The sequence below is a fragment of the Cenococcum geophilum genome, assembly GCF_001692895.1.
Source record: "Cenococcum geophilum 1.58 unplaced genomic scaffold K441scaffold_38, whole genome shotgun sequence".
Classification (NCBI taxonomy): Eukaryota; Fungi; Ascomycota; class Dothideomycetes; order Gloniales; family Gloniaceae; genus Cenococcum; species Cenococcum geophilum.
In genome coordinates this window covers 928,238-948,037 of record NW_027137596.1, presented here as the reverse complement: position 1 = coordinate 948,037, position 19,800 = coordinate 928,238, and the positions used below count along the sequence as shown (strand labels likewise).

Below are 19,800 nucleotides of genomic sequence, written 5' to 3'. Positions count from 1 at the left end.
ATTAGGATTTTCCATCCCCGGGATAGAAAATCGCTATTAGCTCGCTTACCACTAGCGCCTTAGTAAGTCTTGTAATATGTCCGCCTACTACCCTCCGAATATAATATCTACCTATAACTCCTAAGTAAGAAAGTACCACGTGCTAAGAGGTAAATTTTGGGATAGCGAGACTTATATTATAATAGCAATAGTAAGTAAGGAGGATTAATATTTATTACGCTAGTTAAGCGGTATATATATATACAGATAGCAACTATAAAAGAAGAGTTGCTAGTGTTGGGAATAAAGGCAAGTGGTTACTATATGAGGTATATTGCCATCATATATAGCAAGTTGCCGTCACGTGCCGCCGCGGCACTAGCGTAGTGAGGAACCTTAAGTTCCTTACCCCTTTCTTTAATACGAACAATAAGAAGAATAATCATTATACTATCTACGAACCGTAGCTATATAATATCCCCTTATGTAACCAACACCTAGTAAGGGGTTTAATATTCTTTAACCACTGTACTATAAACCTTTTATAGTAGTTATAAACCCCTAAAAATAACCTTAACTATATTATATTCTCTAGTTCTTACTAGCTTACTATAGCTTAAATTTTCTTTAGGTCCATACTAATATAACCTAGTTTAATAATAAATTTAATAAAATTAGTTTTCCTTATAAAGAACTCGCATTTCTTAATTATTACTAGCATCTATTCTTCTTATAGTCTCTTTAAAACCTATTTAATGTATCCCCCGTGCTCTTCCTTAGTTATTAAGTAGATAATATTATTATTAAAGTATACTATAATAAACTTATTAAGGTGTTCTCCTAACACACTATTAATTCTTTTCTAAAATGTCACTAGTGCATTTATTAGCCTAAATTATATAACTAATAGTTTATATAGTCCTTCTCTTAACCTAAAGGCTGCTTTTTATTTATTGCCTTTCTTAATTCTAATCTAATAGTACGCCTATCTTAGATTTATCTTTATAAAGATTTACGTATTACCTATCCAATCTTAGATTTCGCTAATTAAGGGTAAAGGATACCTATCCTTCCGAGTAATACTATTTAATTATCTATAATTAATATATAACCTAAGTTTTCTGTTCTTCTTTAGTATAAACAGTACTAGATAACCTACTAATAACTATAACAGTCTAATATATCCCTTTTATAAGTTTTCTTAAATAAACTCCTTAAGTGCTCTAAATTCTTCTTCCATAAGCTTATAGGTTAGAAAAAACTTTAGACTTATTCCTAGTTCTAACTCTATCTTATAGTCCTATACTATATAATCTACTAGCTTTTTACTTTCTAGGCTCTATAATTTCTTGCTATACTTATAGTATCTCTTTAGTACGTAATTTAAGCCTCGCTTAGTCTCTTTATATATTACTCCAACTTAGTACCATATTAGCTTAGTTTGCTATCGCATTTTTGTTACGGACGCTTTAAGTACAATATTATAACTACTTAGAGAAGAGTCGGAAGAAGCTAGTTAGTTAATTTAGGCACGGTTTAGGATAGAGCCGGTAGAACTATATAACGAGGAATAGTAACCAAGGTTATATAACATGCTACGTATTAAATAAGAGAAATAAGAGGAACTTATGTACCTTATATATAAGACGTATATTACGTATAAGAAGGATTTTATAGGAGTACGGTTGTGTATTTAAGGACCCTTAATCCCTACCTAGATAGTTCCTTCCTTATAGTAATTCTTAGAATATAATTAGAGTTAATCTATTAGGCAACCACTCTACCAGTTATTATTACGTTATTAACTTTAACTTATATTACCTACACACCTAGCCTATTAACGAGCCTATTGTAGTACTTACTACAAGGTTCCGTTATATAATTACTACCTAGTTATAGTATTAAGTATAAAAAGTTAAATAACATGCCACTAAAAGCAGCCACTATAACGCCATTAACGGCGGCAACTACTTTAAGGTCAGGAGGCAGCACTAGTATAGTAAATACTAACTTATAACAACCTGTGATGGTTAGATAACTATAAGAGATAGTTAACTAATTAACAACCAATAATGCGGCGCTAGAAGAAAGGGTTAATAGGATAGGAGTAGTAAAGATTAAGTTACTATTAATTAAGAGATACTTAGGAGAGAGATTAAAGCTTAAGGGATTTCTTATATAAATATACTTTAAAGTTATATAAGAAGGGGTAAAGCTACTAATACTTATAGATCGAATAGCCTATGTGGGACTATTCCTATTAGGAAGGGTACTTAAATAGTTTAAGCCTTACCTTATAGAAATATAGGTAAATGGAATAATAACCACTAATTAGGAGGTGTAATTTATATTCTTAAGCTGGAAGGGATTTGTAGAGCGACTTATATAAATATTTAGAGACCTAAAAGTAGTAACTATGGCGGAAAGAAAACTCTAAGATATTACGTAATAAACCTTAGCAATTAAGTATATAATATAGTTCCAGACGCTAGCTATATAAGTTAAGTGGAATAATAAGGCGCTTATGGCATAGTATAAATAAGGACTTAAGGCTAAAGTCTAGGACGTAATTATCCTAATGGAAGATATAGATACCCTAAGGGAACTAATATATTAAGCGATTAAGATTAATAATTAGATCTACTAAAGGGAACAGGCTAAGAGAGGNNAGGATAGAGTTTTATAGTNATATAAGGCGNAGAGNNCGNAACGACTAAAGNTAAGTTANAAANTATAGTATAGCGCAGAGCTAATAGACCTAAGTAGTACTAAAGAAGCCTATAAGAGATAGAGTAAGAAACTATAGAAACCTAAAGGTTAAGGATTTAGTAATTATAGGACTAAGGAGCAAAGGCTAAACTAAAAATCTTAGTAGCAGAAGACATTTAGGCGGACTCTATAGTAAAGTTAATAGTTTAAAGATAGAGCTTATATAAATTGCGGGAAATAAGGTTATTTCGCAAGGGATTGCAAAGATAGTTAGAGATACTATGTAATAAAGGGAACAAGACTAGAAGTAGACGATATATACATATAGAGGGATAATAGTATACTGCAAGGAATAAAAGAATATTTAATTAGAAGTTTTGCGTTTTATTATAATAACGTATACTAAATTTATAAAGACGCTAAGTATGGCGTAAGCTATTAGCTATAGGAGCTAAAATCTATAGAATATAGAGGAACTAATAAACTAGTTCACAGATTGGATATTAAGGACAATGAATTTAATATAGGCGAAATATTCCGTAATAATAAGGTAATAAAGGCGGTTTACTAGGAATATATAGCTATCGGAGATATTATATAAGAGGTAGAGGATGATTTCTGTAACCGACTACCGGACCTTGCATATTACCCTGTTTCACCTGCGTCAGCACTACCCTCGTATGTCTCAGATACGTTGGAAATGAGTCATGGGCTTCGGAGTTCGGGGTCTACTTTCATGTATTTATACCACTTGATTTCCATAGATTTACAATCAAGTTGCTCGTTCAATTCCCACACACTGCAAAAGCTTACAATTTCACTACAAAATAGGGAATATTAGTAGGGATTAAAACCCTACTAGATACAATATCTATCGCTTTATAAGACGTAAGAGAAGTAGGATAATAAACTACTTCAGTACTCGATAAAGGCAAAAGGCTAAAGGCTTAAGATTCTTAAGACGAGATAAGAGATAACTAAGATTCTTAAAATAAGATAAGGTAAGCTTAAGGACCTATAACGGATAAGAACCGATGGAGTAGAGTAGTAGCTTAGTTTAAAGATATACGAATAAGCTTAAGATAGAGTTTCCTATAGGTATAAGACTCTTAAGACAAGATAAATAAGATTTAAGACTTTTAAAATAAGATAAGAATACTTAAGCCTAGTTAAACTAAGGTAGGAGTAAAGCTTAAGATAGAAGCTAGCTTAGGATTAAAGGACCTAAGGGACTAAAGATTTAGAGTATAAATAAAGGAACCTATAAGTAAGAGGTAAGGAGCTTCTTTATAGATTAGAGAATCTATAATATAAATAGCAGTTAGATTAGAAGATAGGTATATAGACCTAGAAGACTTACTAGAAGAATATAATATTCAGCCTAAAGATCGAAAAGTTAATACTAAGATTAAGAAGTAAGATAACTTTAAGGATCTACTCGTAAGATGTAAAAAGAAAGAAACTATAAAGAAATTTAGGGCAAGAATTACCTTATAGCAAGATTAGAAACTAGATAAAAGATCTAGTATACTAGGTTATATAAGGGACAGAGCACCTATATAAAGGATTACTAATAGGCCTAGAGCAGGCATACTAAGAGCTAAGTGGCTTACTAAACTAGAACAAAAAGAGGATTTAGGGATTTTAACTAGGTTTAAGGAACGATATATAAAAGGCTGTTATAACGTAGTAATAAGAAAATACTTCCTTACGGATAAGCCGTATATACTCTAGTAGCTGTACTAAAAGTAGTATAGGCAACGATATAATAATAAGTAGGAAGATTTCTATATATAGTTAGATAAGAAAGTTATTTAAAACTACCTAATTATTAAAAAAGCTATAAGTTATATAATAATAATTCTTCTTTAATTAACGTCTGATACGGATGCTATCTAGCCCCACGCAGACTACTCCGTACATAAGGGAAAAGTAATATTAACGGGAAAAAACCCTTGCTGCTAGGGGGAGGAAAAACCCTATAAGCCACCTCAGTAGGATAAAAAACCCCGATTTGCCATGTCCGTCTATAGCGGCGGCCCTATAGGCCTACGGCTACATCCTGTCCTCCTTAGATGTTCGAACTCCTTGGGAACCACTGCTTCCTTCTCTAGCTTATCCAAGCTAGGGTTCACTACGTCCCAGCTAGGCCTTGCCAATTAATTGCTGTATTGTTATTGTTTCCCATATCTTAGCCATCCCCTATATACTATCTCTTGTTTAACCATTACTATATACGCCATGCCTTCCCCCCCCTAGGGCCTATCGAAGGCGTAAGGGGGATTCATCCGTTCTACTATCCTAATACTAAAAGCCGAAAGCGGGATATGTATACCTGGGTATCTTTTATACCTAGGCCCCAGTCACTAGGCCCTCTCTAAGGGCACCACTCTGTTAAGAGGAGACAAGGAAAACCATACGGGGTTGTATCCGGCTGTCGCTTTAGTAGTATTACGGCAGTACAGCGAGTGACCGCATGCTCCGCGGGCGATCGCCCTAGGGGTTAGGAGGGGCCGTATATTTGCTCATTTATTTACTCGTTTACGTTCGCTCATTCGTCGATATAAGAGGTTGTTAATACTTTCTATTGGGGGTCGGGGGATGCTATCGAATACTATATATCCATGTTGGATCGTACAGGTGCCCTGGATAGGAGAATAGTAGTAGTCGTCGTATTATAGAGGGCCAACAGTAGTGGTTTTTAAGATCTCACCATCCGAAAACTTTTCACCACCGCCCTTAACGCCCACAACCACCACCAGGTCCTGTCCGCACGCTATGCGACGTCTCTGCGTTGGCTCTGGATCTGAACTTCGAAGACCAGGTTCGTAGCCGTCACCACGTACAGGTGCAGAGTCCGTTTTCGACGGCCGCTATAAGTTATATTAAAGGAGCTTTAATTATACTGTTAAAGGATTTAAAGGAGCAATTAGAGGACTAGAGAAGCAAGAGGCAAATTATAGTACCTACGAACGAAGTCGTAACGCTTAGATTAATATAAGAAAGGTTTAAACTTAAGAATAAAAACAAGCTAAGAGTTAACCTAAGACACTAAGCACATTATATATTGGTATAGATTGCGTATATAAATAATGCGTATAATATATATAGAGTACTAAAAGATAAGAACTAGAAGTACCTAGTAAGGATATATTAGTTATTAAATAAGGCGAAATATTAAAACACTAAGTATATATATAGTTAGCACCCAGTAGAAGTATAAGCCTAAGGGGACTTAATACTTTAACCAGAAAGATTCCTTATAGAAGAATGCCTAGATAAATAATAGTAGTGGGAATACCTAAAGAACACGTGTCTATAGTATATTAAAGACAAAAAGCAAACTAAGTATTGGCTAAAAGTAGACTAAGTATAACTAGGATTAAGCAGCTAATAGTTAAAAAAAGTAGAGGCCTATAGGACTAGAGGGAACTAGTAGTAGAGCCTTAGACCCTTAAAGGAATTTAAGGATAATACCTAAATTTATAAGTTAAATAGTAAGATTAACAGTTTAAAGCACTAATAGATAGTAGAGTAATAAGGAACTATATCTTACTAGTAGCAATTAAAAGAATAGGATTACCGTATAGGAAAAAGGAGTACTCTTACCTATTAGTAATAATTTTAGGAAATCTAATAGCCTATGGAGGAGGCATTATTAACCTTAAAACAGGACCTATTTAGTTAACTATTAAAAGGAGACAAATTAAGATATCTTTTAATATATTACTATTAGGGAATAATAAGGCAGTACTAGGAATGCCTTAGTTACAGGAATATAATCTAAAGATTAATTAGATTACAGGTTAGGTTAATATTAGAGATACTTAATACCGCAAGATATAATAATAGGCTAAGTTAGTATAGTACTAAGTTAGAGTAATATATAAAGAGACTAAGCGAGGCTTAAGTTATATACTAAAAAGATACTATAAGTATAGTAAGAAACTATAGTTACTAAAAAGTAAAAAGCTGTTAAAGTATATAGTATAGGATTATAAAATAGAATTAGAACTAGAAATAAGTCTAAGGTTCTTTCCAATCTATAAGCTTACTAAAGAAGAAGGTAGAGTATTAAAAGAGTTTATCTAGGAAAATCTATAAAAGGGATATATTAGACCATCGCAATCATTAGCGGGTTATCTAGTACTATTTATACTAAAAAAGAACGGCAAATTAAGGCTGTGTATTAACTATAAATAGTTAAATAGTATTACTAGAAAGGATAGGTATCCTTTACCCTTAATTAGCGAAATCTAAGATAGGATAGGCAACGTATAAATCTTTATAAAGATAGATCTAAAATAGGCGTACTATTAAATCCGGATTAAGGAAGGCAATAAATAAAAGGCAGCCTTTAGGTTAAAGAAAGGACTATATAAACTATTAGTTATATAATTCGGGCTTATAAACGTACTAGTAATGTTCTAAAAGTATATTAATAATATATTAGGAGAACACTTAGATAAATTTATTATAGTATATCTTAATAATATTATTATCTACTTAATAACTAAGGAAGAATATAGAGAACACGTTAAATGGGTTTTAAAGAGACTATAAAAAGAATAGATGCTAGTAGTAATTAAGAAATGCGAGTTCTTTACTAGGAAGACCGATTTTGTTAAATTTATTATTAAACTAGGCCAACTTAGTATAGATCTAAAAAAGATTAAGGCTATAGTAAATTAGTAAGAACTAGAGAACGTTACGCAGTTAAGATTATTTTTAGGGGTTTGTAATTACTGCAAAAGGTTTATAGCGTAATAGTTAAAGGATATTAAACTATTTACGCGGTTAAGAAAGAAAGAAGAACTATAGGTATAGGGAGAAGAATAGTAAAAATTATTTAAAGAAGTTAAGAGGTTGTTTACCTAGGAGCTAGTTCTTAAGATCTATTAACTAGAACTAAAAACGGTTATAGAAACGGATATATTAGACTTTATACTAGGGGTATACTTTATATAGAAATATTAGGATAGATAGCACCTAGTAGCATACTATAGTCGGAAGATAATATTATTAGAGTTAAACTATAACATCTATAATAAGGAGTTATTAGGTATAGTTACAGCATTAAAAAAATAAAGAGCATTCTTATAAGGTATAGAGAAACTATTTATAGTTAAAACGGATTATAAGAACCTAATAGAATTTCTAATAATAAAAGAACTTAATTAAAGATAGGTTAGATAGGCAGAGATACTTACGGAATACTATTTTAAGATTTAGTATACTAAAGGTACAGATAATATATAAGCAGATACTTTAAGTTAAAAGGCTAAACTATAAAATAACGAAAAGCCATTAGGGGCTTTACTGCGAAAAGATATAGATAGATTAATTAGGTATAATTATCTAAAGATTATAATAACTTAAGAGGAACTAGATAAGGTTTATAAGTTACTAAAAAGCTTTTAGGTATAAAGAATTCTAGAAATATAGCTAAAAGATTTATAGACGGATATATATAAAAATTAAGAAGTAAAGTATATCCTAAGAAGCATAGTAGGATAATTTATAGAAGATTTCTATAAAGAAATAACTTAGGGACATAATAGAGCCACGGGCTTAGTGTTAAGACTCTAGAAGGAGTACATTATTAATAAAATCTAGGGCTTAGCGCNAAAAGTTATAAANNAATATCTAGATTACTAAAGGAATAAACTAATAAGGCATAAGCTATATAGAGGGCTATAACCTATTAAAATACCAGAGAGACTATAGGAGGTTATATTATAGGACTTTATTATTAAGTTACTAAAATTAAGAGATCCTATTACCGGATAAGATTATAATATAATTTTAGTAATAGTAGACAAGCTTACGAAGTAGGGATACTTTATAGCATATATAAAAGAAATATTAGTAAAAGACGTCGCTAAAATCTATATTAAAGAAGTATTTGCAAGATACGGAGCATTAAGTAAAATTATATTAAATAGAGATCTAAGATTTATAGTAGTATTCTAAGAGGTATTCTTAGCAAAATAAGGAGTTAGAGCAGTAACTTTTACTATATATTATCCGCAGACAAATAGTTAAACGGAAAGATTAAATTAGACACTAGAACAGTATTTAAGGCACTATATTAATTACGCATAGAATAGTTAGATATTACTATTACTAATTATATAGTTTATATACAATATAATACCTTAAGAAGAGATAGGCATATTACTATTTAAGGCAAATTACGGATACGAGCTAAGAATATTATTATTACTATAGTAAGTAAAGAAAACAAGTAGTATAGCTAAAGAAAGAATAAAGATATTAATAAATCTTTATATAGACCTTATAGAATTAGTAAAGAAAGTATAAGAGAAAATAAAAAAGTACTATAATATTAAGAGATTTAAGGGACCAGATCTTAAGGAGGGAGATAAAGTATAGCTACTATACAAAAATTTTAAGAGTTAATAACTAAGTAAGAAGTTAAACTACGTTAGGCTAGGACCTTTTAAAATTATATAAAGGATTTTACTAGTTATATTTAAGTTAAACCTACTAGCTAAAATAAAAATTTACCCTATACAGTATATTATAATGCTAGAGCTAGTATATAGGAATATTAAGCTACTAGTTTATAAAGTAGACACGTATAAAGAATAGGAAGAAGACAAATAGTAAGTTTTAAAGATTATTAGTTATAAGGATATTAACAATAAAATATAGTATAAGGTTAAGTAGATAGGCTATACTAAGACTACTTAGGAACTACTAAAAAATTTAAAGAGCGCTATAGGAAAGGTATAGGAGTATTAGAAGAGATTAGGTTAGGTAGTATTAATAAAAAAGGATTACTAAAGAATAAGTTACCTAAGGGGGACCTAAGAAGAGCAGTTACTAAACTACTTAAATCTATTTCCTTCTTAGCTAAAAAAGGATCTGTTTTTTTATTACTAAGTTCCTATAGACCCTATTCTATAAGTTTTTACTCCTTAAAATAGACCTTCTTATAAACCTTCTTAAGACGGAGTAAACGAGTAGACGCCGCAATGCAAATATCTAGGGCCTTCTATTCCGCGTCCTAAGAACGTTTTAACTTAATAAGGGCTTAAGATAGTTTATTATCTAGCTATATAGCAGTAGATTAAATATAAAACCCTAAGATAAATTAATTAGGGAACTAGACGACTAATAAAAGTAATAGGTTACGTATATTTAGCATTAGAGGTAGAGCAAACGTTATAAGACAAACAAATATTTACTTTAGTATACTCTAAATAAGAGGACGGTTATTACGAAGATAGACTCGCTAACATAATATAAACTAACCCTTCTTTTAAATAATAAGAATATAGAGACGGTATAATCTTACTAAGAGATAATATTATAGTAATAGTGCGAGCACAATATTGGGCGTATAAAGAGGAAATTGCTTTAGGTATAATAAGTAATAATATTAACTAAATTAATTAAACGGATATTACACCTCTAGTAAATAACTTAAAGATATTAAGGATCTTTAAGGATAAAGATAGAGAGGAGGGAGATAGTGTTATAGACGCTTTAAGTATAATATTATAACTACTTAAAGAAGAGTTAGAAGAAGCTAGTTAGTTAATTTAAATATAGTCTAAAATAGAGCCGGTAAAACTATATAATAAGGAATAGTAACTAAGGTTATATAATATGCTACGTATTAAATAAGAGGAATAAGAGAAACTTACGTACCTTATATATAAGACGTATATTACGTATAAGAAGAATTTTATAAAAGTATAGTTGTATATTTAAGGACCCTTAATCCCTACCTAGATAGTTCCTTCCTTATAGTAATTCTTAGAATATAATTAGAGTTAATCTATTAGGCAACCACTCCACCAGTTATTATTACGTTATTAACTTTAACTTACATTACCTATATACCTAGCCTATTAACAAGCCTATTATAGTACTTGCTATAAGGTTCCGTTACAATTTTATAGTATTAAATATCTTTAATATTAACCTAACCTATAATCCAATTAATCTTTAGATTGTATTCCTATAACTAAAGTATTTTTAATACTACCTCGTCCCGTCCTAATAGCAGGATATCTTAATTTATCTCCCTTTAATAGTTATTTAAATAGGTCCTATTTTAAGGTTAATAATCCCTTCTCTATAGGCTATTAGATTTCCTAAAATTATAACTAATAAGTAAAGTTGTTCCTTCTATCTATAAGGTAATCCCATTCTCTTAACTACTATTAGTAAGATATAATTCCGCGTTACTCTACTATCTATTAGTGCTTTAAACTGCTAATCTTACCAATTAACTTATAAATTTAGGTATTATCCTTAAATTCCTTTAAGGGTTTAAGGCTCTACTACTAGCTCCCTTTAGTTCTATAGGCCTCTACTTTTTTTTAACTATTAGCTACTTAATCCTAGTACACTTAGCTTACTCTTTAGCCAATACCTAGTTTACTTTTTATCTTTAATATGCTATAAATACGTATTCTCTAGGCATTTCTACCACTATTATCTATTTAAGTATTCTTTTATAAGAAATCTTTCTAGTTAAAGTATTAAGTCTTCTAACTTTTAAATTTCTGCTAGATACTAGCTGTGTATATACTTAGTATTTCTATACTATTGCTTATCTAGCGCCCAATATATCCTTATAGGGTATTTCCAGTTTTTTTTTTTTTTAAATTCTTATATATTATATATATATTATCTATATATACAATCCATAATAGCGTATAGTATACTAGGTACTTTAGGTTAACTCTTAACTCGTCTTTATCTTTAAGTTTAAACCTTTATTATACTAATTTAAACGTTATAACTTTATTTATAGGTATTAAGATACATCTCTTACTTCTTTAGTCCTCTAATTATTCCTCTAAATCCTTTAATATTATAATTAAGGCTCCTTTAATATAAGTTATGGCCTTCTCTATAATTAGGTGGTCCTAGATGACCTACTTATCCAACTATATATAGAAATCTTCCTACTTATTATTATATCGTTATCTATACCACTTTTAGTATAGCTATTAGAGTATATACAGCTTATCCGTAAGGAAGTATCTTTTTATTACTATATTATAATAGCCCTTTATATATAGTTCTTTAAACCTAATAGGGATTTTTAAATCCTCTTTATTTTCTAGTTTAGTAAGCTACTTAGCTCTTAGTATGCCTGCCCTAGGCCTATTAGTAATTCTTTATACTAGCGCTCTATCCCTTATATAACCTAGTATGTTAGATCTCTTATCTAGTTTCTATTCTTGCTATACAATAATTCTTTACCTAAATTTTTCTATAGTTTCTTTTGGTTTACGTCTTATAGATAAATCCTTAAAGTTCTCTTACTTCTTAATTATAGTATTAACATTTTAATCCTATTGCTAAGCCTTACTTATAATTTCTTTAATAGTCCTTATTCTGTTGCTAAAATCTTAGTCCTATAGGATTCTTAATCCTAAGCTTACTTCTATCTTAAGCTTACCTCCAGCCTTAGTTTAACTAGGCTTCTATAGCGTTTTTATCTCGTCTTAAGAGTCTTAAATCTTACTTATCTTATCTTAAGAATTTTATATTCTTAGGAAACTTTATCCTAAGCTTATTTATATATTACTAAACTAAGCCATTACCCTACTCCATTGGTTATTGTCTATTATAGGTCTTTAAGCTTACCTTATCTTATCTTAAGAATCTTAGTTATCTCTTATCTCGTCTTAAGAATTTTAAGCCTTTAGCCTTTTGCCTTTATTAAGTGCCGAAGTAGTTTACTATCCTACTTCTTTTATATCTTGTAAAGCGATAGATATCGTATCTAGTAGGGTTTTAATCCCTACTAATATTCCCTACTTTGTAGTAGAATTATTCTCTACCTCTAATATAACATCTTTAAGGTCTATATACTCCTAGTAAGCTGCTTTTATTACCTTATTATTACTAAATATTTTACCTATATTAAATTTATTATCCTTAATATCCGATTTACGAACTAGTTTATTAATTCCTCTAAACTTTAATAATTTTAGCTCTTATAGCTAATAGCTTACGCCATACTTAGCGTCCTTATAAATTCGGCATATGTTATTATAATAAAACGCAAAACTGTTAATTAAATATTCTTTTATTCCTTGCAGTATACTATTATTCCTTTATATATATATATCTTCTACTAATCTTATTCCTTTTACTATATAGTAACTTTAACTACTTCTATAGTTTTTAATATAGTAACCCTATTTTCCGCAATTTATATAAGCTCCTTCTTTAAACTATTTTTCTTGCTATAAAGTCCGCCTAAACGTCTTCTATTATTAAGATCCCTGGTTTAGCCTCTACTCCTTAAATCTTTAATTACTTAATTCTTATTCTTTAGGTTTCCATAATTTCTTATTTTATCTTTTAGATTCTTTAGTACTACTTAGGTCTATTAGCTCTGCGCCATACTATAGTTTTTAATTTTAACTTTATTATTACGTGCTTTATGCCTTATATAACTATAGAACTCTATCCTAACCCTTTTTAGTCTACTCTCTTTAGTAAATCCTATTATTAATCTTAATTACTTAATTAATTAAATCCCTAAGAGTATCCGTATCTTTTATTAGAATAATTATATCCTAGATTTTTACCTTAAGTCCCTATTTATATTGTGCTATAAGCGCTTTATTATTCTATTTAACCTATATTACTAATATTTAAAACTATATCGTATACTTAATTACTAAAGTCCTTTATACTAGGTTTTAAAGTTTTCTTTTTACTATAGTGGTTGCTTTTAGGTTTCTAAATATTTGCGTTAATTATTCTATAAACTCGTTCTAACTTAAGAATATATACCGTACCTCCTAGTTAGTAGTTGTTATGCTATACTCTTATACCTCTATAAGGTAAGGCTTAAATTACTTAAGTGCCCTTCCTATTAAGAATAGTCCTGCGTAAGCAACTTAATCTATAGGCATTCCTAGCTTTACTCCTTCCTATATAACCTTAAAGTGTATTTATATAAGGAACCCCTTAAGCTTTAACTTCTCCCCTAAGAATCGCTCTATTAAGGGTAACTTAACCTTAGCCGCTCCAATCCCGTTAATCCTTTCTTTAAGTATCCTATTATTATCTATTAATTAATTAACTATTTCCTATAGCTATCTAATAGTAACTAGTTATAAGTTAGTATTTACTATACTAGTATTATTACCTAATCCTAAGGTAGTTCCCGCTATTAACGCCGTTATAGCTGCTGCTTTTAGTAGCATATTATTTAACTTTTTTTACTATAACCTTAGTAGTAAATGTATAATAAAGCCTTATAGAAAGTACTACGGTAGACTTATTAATAGGCTGGGTATATAGGTATAGAATAGTTAACAATATAAATATAACTAGTAGAGTAGTTACCTAACAGATTAACTCTAATTATATTCTAAGATTTACTACAAAGGAGAGAACTATTTAGGTAGGGACTGTGGTCCTTTAAATACACAACTATACTCCTAAGAAATCCCCTTTATATATAAGGTACGTGTTATACGTATTATACGTACATTCCCTTCATACACTACGTACACTGTGTACAACGTCATGTGACCTCGGTTACCATTCCTCGTTACATAGCTCTATCGGCTCCATCCTAGACCGTGCCTAAATTAACCAACTAGCTTCTTCCGACTCTTCTCCAAGTAGTCGTAATATCGTACTTAAAGCGTCCGTAACAAAAAGGGGATACCTAATTAGTAGGGAAGCTAAGGACGTTGGTAGATTACTCGCTTATTTAGTAGCGGATTAAAAAAATCAATTGATATAATATAATATGATATAATCTCGCGTATCGTATCAATTGTTATTGATTAGGATTTCGCTCACCCTGGTCCTTAAACTTCTAACAACTAGATAAGGAATATCCATTGCGATCTATTAGCGATCTCAAGAGCGGCGGTGCAGTCACTGAAATTAGTTGAGGCATAGTACAAATAATTCTGGAGATCTGGAAGCACAGAGGCAACCAAAGGAGTGAGGCCATTAGAAGCGGGCTACAGGGTTGTTATGACAAAGCAATGAACAGTGAACCATTAGATTTTCTTCGACCTTATGAACAACGTATCAACTATTAAAATACATTGATGTTCATGAGCATACGCTTTGAAAACAAAGAGTGTCGTGGTAGCCACATTCTTATAGGCCCCCTTGAAATGGAACACATTTCTGGATCGTATAGAAGAATAGAAAAGCACGGGATATCGAATAAGAAATGAAAGAGTTTTAGTCATTCATCAGGTCTTCTCTCATCACTCAAAGACATCACTCACATAACGATCTTCCTTTTGTTTATCCAACCACTCATTCGCATCTTCATCACTCTTTCCTGGGTTCTTTTCCAACCAAATCTTCTTACAAATTTCTGCCGTGCTCTTTGCAAGTTTACTAGCGCTCCCACACACGAAAATCTTCGCCCCGTCAAGGAACAGTTTCGCAATTTCTTCCCTCTCATCCCATATACGCTCTGGCACGTACTTGGCGCTCCCAGGTGGCCCGGTCTTCGAGAAGGCTGGTCGAACACTCACCACTTTGTCTTTCTCCCACTGCTTCAACTCTTCCGCATAGATGAAGTCTTTCTCGTGGTGGCGACAGCCGAAATACAGAATCGCCGGCCCAAACTTTTGCTGCCCCCCTGAAGCAATGACCGCACGTTCTTGTATGAAGCCACGCATGGGTGCTATACCAGTGCCAGCTGCAATCATGATGATTGGAGTTTCGGGGTCCGGTGGTAGATGGAAGGCGGCATTTGTTGGACGCACAAAGCAGCGGATTCTCGCTCCCGGCTCGCAGGCCGAAAGATAGGTAGATGCAACACCCTTGAATATGCGACCATTGCCGCTCCAAGCAGGTGTATCGTGGACATCATAGGTTATGGAGGCGAGAGTAGTTTGCTGGGCGTGGGATTTTGCAGTGTTAAATTGCGCAGAAGCGAGAGGAGATGAGGAGATGGAGTATTGCCGTGGAGAGAGTGGTTTGAGCATGTCAATATATGCAGCAAAGCTGAGCTCACAAGCGGGGTGATCCTCGAGTAGGTCGAGGATAGAGTATCGCTTTGGTAAAATCTCGGACTGATAAACGCCTTCAGAGGCGATACGTGAGAGCTCTGTCCTTTGATCTTCTGGAGTCGCTTTTGCCAAAGCTTCAATCTGCCTCTGCGATGCTGGGGTAGCGAGTTCCACGCGAGTCGCTAGAAGATCGAAGACGGACATGGAACTCCCAGGCGACTGGAAGGTGATTAACAGCGAACCAATCATTATTCGCGCATACAAACTTACTAAAAATGCTTTATTAGTGCCTGATATTTTGATGACGTCGTCCGCTGAGATATTGAATCTCTTAGCTACACGCTTGATTGTCTCAGCGCTATTGGACGGCAAGACGACCAAGTAATCACCTACGATGATATTAGCTTCCCATGCATTACCATTATCTTTAACAGGGCCTACCAGTGCGATAAAAGACGCCTTCTGGAAGTTCGACTTCCATATGTTTCTTTACAAGACCAACATCACCGCCACCTAGATTAATATTCTTTTTCACAACAATATAGTCAGGTCCCTCATCTCCCGTATTCGTTGAAGTATTTGGCTTTTCCATGGTTATCTGGAGCTCGCTGGACTGAATCTCGTGCGTCGTCCCACTTCTTTCACGGAGGTCTTGCCACATCTTTGCGACCCAGTCCTCCCAAGGACCAACAATATCATACTTGACATCAACAAACCCAGTGGCCGTGAACCTAGTTGCCCCCATCTTTTCGAAGAGTTGGTCGACGAGTTTCGGGATGCGATGATAAGTCGAAACCCAGTCGCTGTTTCCAACGCCGAAGACTGCATAACTGACATTCTCTAGTATCTTGGAACTGGAGTTTGCCTCAAGCCAGGAAACAAATTTTTTTGCGTTATCTGCAGGTCTTCCTTCATATGAAGGTGTAATGATGATCACCGGATGATCTTTTGGGACTCTTTCTGTCGCGTTATCGAGGGTTTTAACTGTGGCTGAAAACCCGTAATTTGAAGCGTTGGTCTGGAGGTCCTCGGCATATGCTTTGCATGTTCCTGATTGTGACGCATAAAGTACTGTAAGCCTATTTCCGGTTGAGGTTTGAGGACCGCTTTTGTCAGAAGTAGTGTGCATGGTGCTTTTTGTTGAACTAACAGCGCCTGGTATCCCAACCATTAGACTCTTCCCAGGCCTCCTTCTTACTTTGATTTTGAAGTCGCCGGGCTTTAGAGTGAGTGTAGTCTTGATGTCTGGTAACCATGTCAGCAGATGTATACACAATAAGGGACCGAGACTCACGGAAGGAATAACTGGGATCAGCCATCTCTACCTGAAATCGTTGTAAGATCAATGTAACAGCTATAATCATCTCCTGTTCAGTGAATGCTCGTCCAATGCAAGCCCTTTCTCCGTCACCGAAGGGCTTGAATGCGTTAGGGGGGAGGCTCTCATATCCACCGTTCAACATTCTCTCTGGCCTGAAGACATCTGCGTCATCGCCCCAGACTTTGGGGTCATGGTGGAACGGTTTCAGGTTGCAGATAAGCTGGGCCTTGCTGTCAACTTTGTATTTTCCGGCAAGGGTGGTATCTTGCTTTGCCCGCTTAACAATTAAGCCGATCGGGCCCATATATCGAAGCGCCTCGTATATGCTAGCCTTGATATATTTGAGTTTAGGAAGGTGTTCCAGCTCAAGCGCAGAGTCCCCGACTACGTCATCGACTTCTTTTTGCGCAGCAATAAGCTTCTCGGGGTTGCGGAGGAAGTGGTGGAATAGGAAGGCCAATGTACCACTCGTTGTTTCATGTCCAGCAACCTTTAAGCTGTTAGTATTTCACCTGCCGATTGTGACCTTTTGGACAACATACCAGAAATGTGACCATGTTGTACCTGATAGACTCGTCCGTCATCTTCTCTCCAGTCACGGGATCGGAAGAATTCAACATAGTATTCAAGAGATCATTCACTTCAGGATTGGGGTTTGCCTTCCGCTCGGCCACGAGTTCGTCACAAAGCTTATGCATTGCTGCCACATTTTCCCGGTTATGAGCAGCTGACCAAATTCGAAGGTGATTTTCGACTGAGAGCCTGCTTGCTCTCTTTCCACTTTCGATGAGCACTTCCGCCATCTGACTTGCGAAAGGGTGTGGGTCCTTAGAGTAAAACTCATTGAATCTATAGCCGAAGGCGCAAAGTGCGATCGTATCGAACGCCAATCTGTGCAAGAAGTGTTAGGCTCTGTTATAAGTTTATAAAATTTATTCAATGGAAGACTTATAGTGAAGTCGTCAGAACAAAGTATCTCATTGTCTGGCCCAAACCGATCCCATTTTAGAATCATTTGCGAGGCAATGTCCATCATTTCGGGGAACATCTGTCGTGTGTGAGTGAAGAAAGCATTGATTCACATGGGTCAGGGTACAACCTTGCGGATAGCCATGGGCCCGAAAGCCGGCATCAGCGTTCTGTGTGCCACATACCAATTCTAAGCGAATGATGAATATGTTAGCATATTAACGCATAGAAAAAGAAAGAAGAAATCGTTCAAATTGACCGTCCGCGCAGCATCATCTTGCAACTTCAATGGCTTCCATACTACTCTAGAGAGATCTTAATGGTGTGCCCTGTAGGCCCTTAGGCACCTTGTGCCAGGTGTGAGGTGACTCAGTAGATTCTCAGATATACACAGCTAATATCTTTCTGGTGGCTGCGGTGATGAGGGCAATTCTTCAAAAGCATTAGAAAAACTCACATGTTCCCCGGGGTAAGCTGTAAATAAGCCATCCTTCAACAGCGCTCTAGTCTCCTCCAGTGGCCCCATAACCGCCTTTTCAAAGCGATCCGGGTCGCATAGTTCGTTGACTAGTTCATAGGACGAGCAAATAATCGCTTTCCGACCTGGGAGGTCTAGCTGGTAGATCTCACCGTATATATCGGTCAATTGCCAGAAAGATTGAGTGTTTGAGGTAGGGTCAATATCGGCAAGATTGCCGATGAAATAGTGGCTCGGGGGCTGCGGAATCTTCTCTTCTTCTGTGCTCTGAGGCTGGCTTGCAGTGAGAGCGGGAGTGGCCTTGGGGTTGTAAGGGCAGGCCATTATGGATAGATGGTGCGGTAGAGTGTCGTTGATCAACTTGCGATAGATGGTTTGGGAAGAGGTCGTAGGGTGAGAATGATAACACTGAAGTTGCGAGGAGAATTTGAAGCATTTATACCATCGATTGATCCATCTGCCCTGCCTCGTAACGGATATGGCGGGATTATGTCATAGTGGTATCGCCTGCAGGTTTGCCCCATGGCCCTCAAAATAATTCAAGGGTTATAGAGTGCAATGCTAGGGTGGAACCCAATGATGAGTATACGATCACCACATTCGGCACCACGACAGGTATTGACCCTGAAGACAATATCTTGGTGACCAGCGAGAGGTTTGTTGTTGCGCATGCAGTGATATTACCAGACTACCGCAACCAGTAGATTGAAACGGAAATTATTAATACGCACGAGAGGAGTGCTGACAGAATAACTTTGTAACGCTATAGGATCTTAGTAATAGACGGAAGGTGGAGGGGCTCCTCTTCGATGCAATGCCTTGCATTTTGCATCGGACCCGAGGCCTAGCGGAAAAATGTCGTTGCCTCGCAAAAATGTCGCAAAACCCAGTCCCAATACAAATTTATATAAGAGGTAGGTTTAGCCATCACTATATAAATATAATTAATTACGGTTATAAAAATAAAGCTTTAACGATATGTATAAATTAATTTTAGGTATAAATTAATGTTATTTTAGCTCTTACTACTGCACTTAAAAGGCCCTCTCTACTTCTATATTACTATATTTGCTTTAATATATTAAAAGTAATATAATCATATTCTACCTTAATTGAATACTGTAGTTCTTAAGGTATATTATAAATCTAATTCTATTTAGTCCTCTATTTAATTATATACCAAAGATTCTCTATAATAGAGAAATTAGAAACTAAAGTAACTAAATATAATAAGGGATTTTAATCTCTCTTTATACTCGGTTTGTATTTTATACAACTTATTATTACTATTCTTAAAAGAAATAGTATATTTTACCTTTAATACTCCCTCTAATATAGCCTTTTTT

At 34.2% G+C, this 19,800-nt stretch overlaps 1 protein-coding gene across 1 annotated transcript; it reads right to left on the bottom strand.

The window, feature by feature from the left end:
- Positions 1 to 14,704: 14,704 nt before the first annotated feature.
- Positions 14,705 to 19,062, bottom strand: K441DRAFT_707149 (bifunctional P-450/NADPH-P450 reductase). The gene is made up of 8 exons (XM_067653710.1): positions 18,434 to 19,062; positions 18,107 to 18,166; positions 17,960 to 18,055; positions 17,550 to 17,900; positions 16,981 to 17,497; positions 16,128 to 16,931; positions 15,957 to 16,075; positions 14,705 to 15,905 (listed from the first exon to the last, which is right to left on the bottom strand). Exons 1-8 carry the CDS (start codon positions 18,776 to 18,778, stop codon positions 14,931 to 14,933), a joined length of 3,267 nt encoding a protein of 1,088 aa, XP_067501077.1. The 5' UTR covers positions 18,779 to 19,062; the 3' UTR covers positions 14,705 to 14,930.
- Between the last annotated feature and the right edge of the window lie 738 nt (positions 19,063 to 19,800).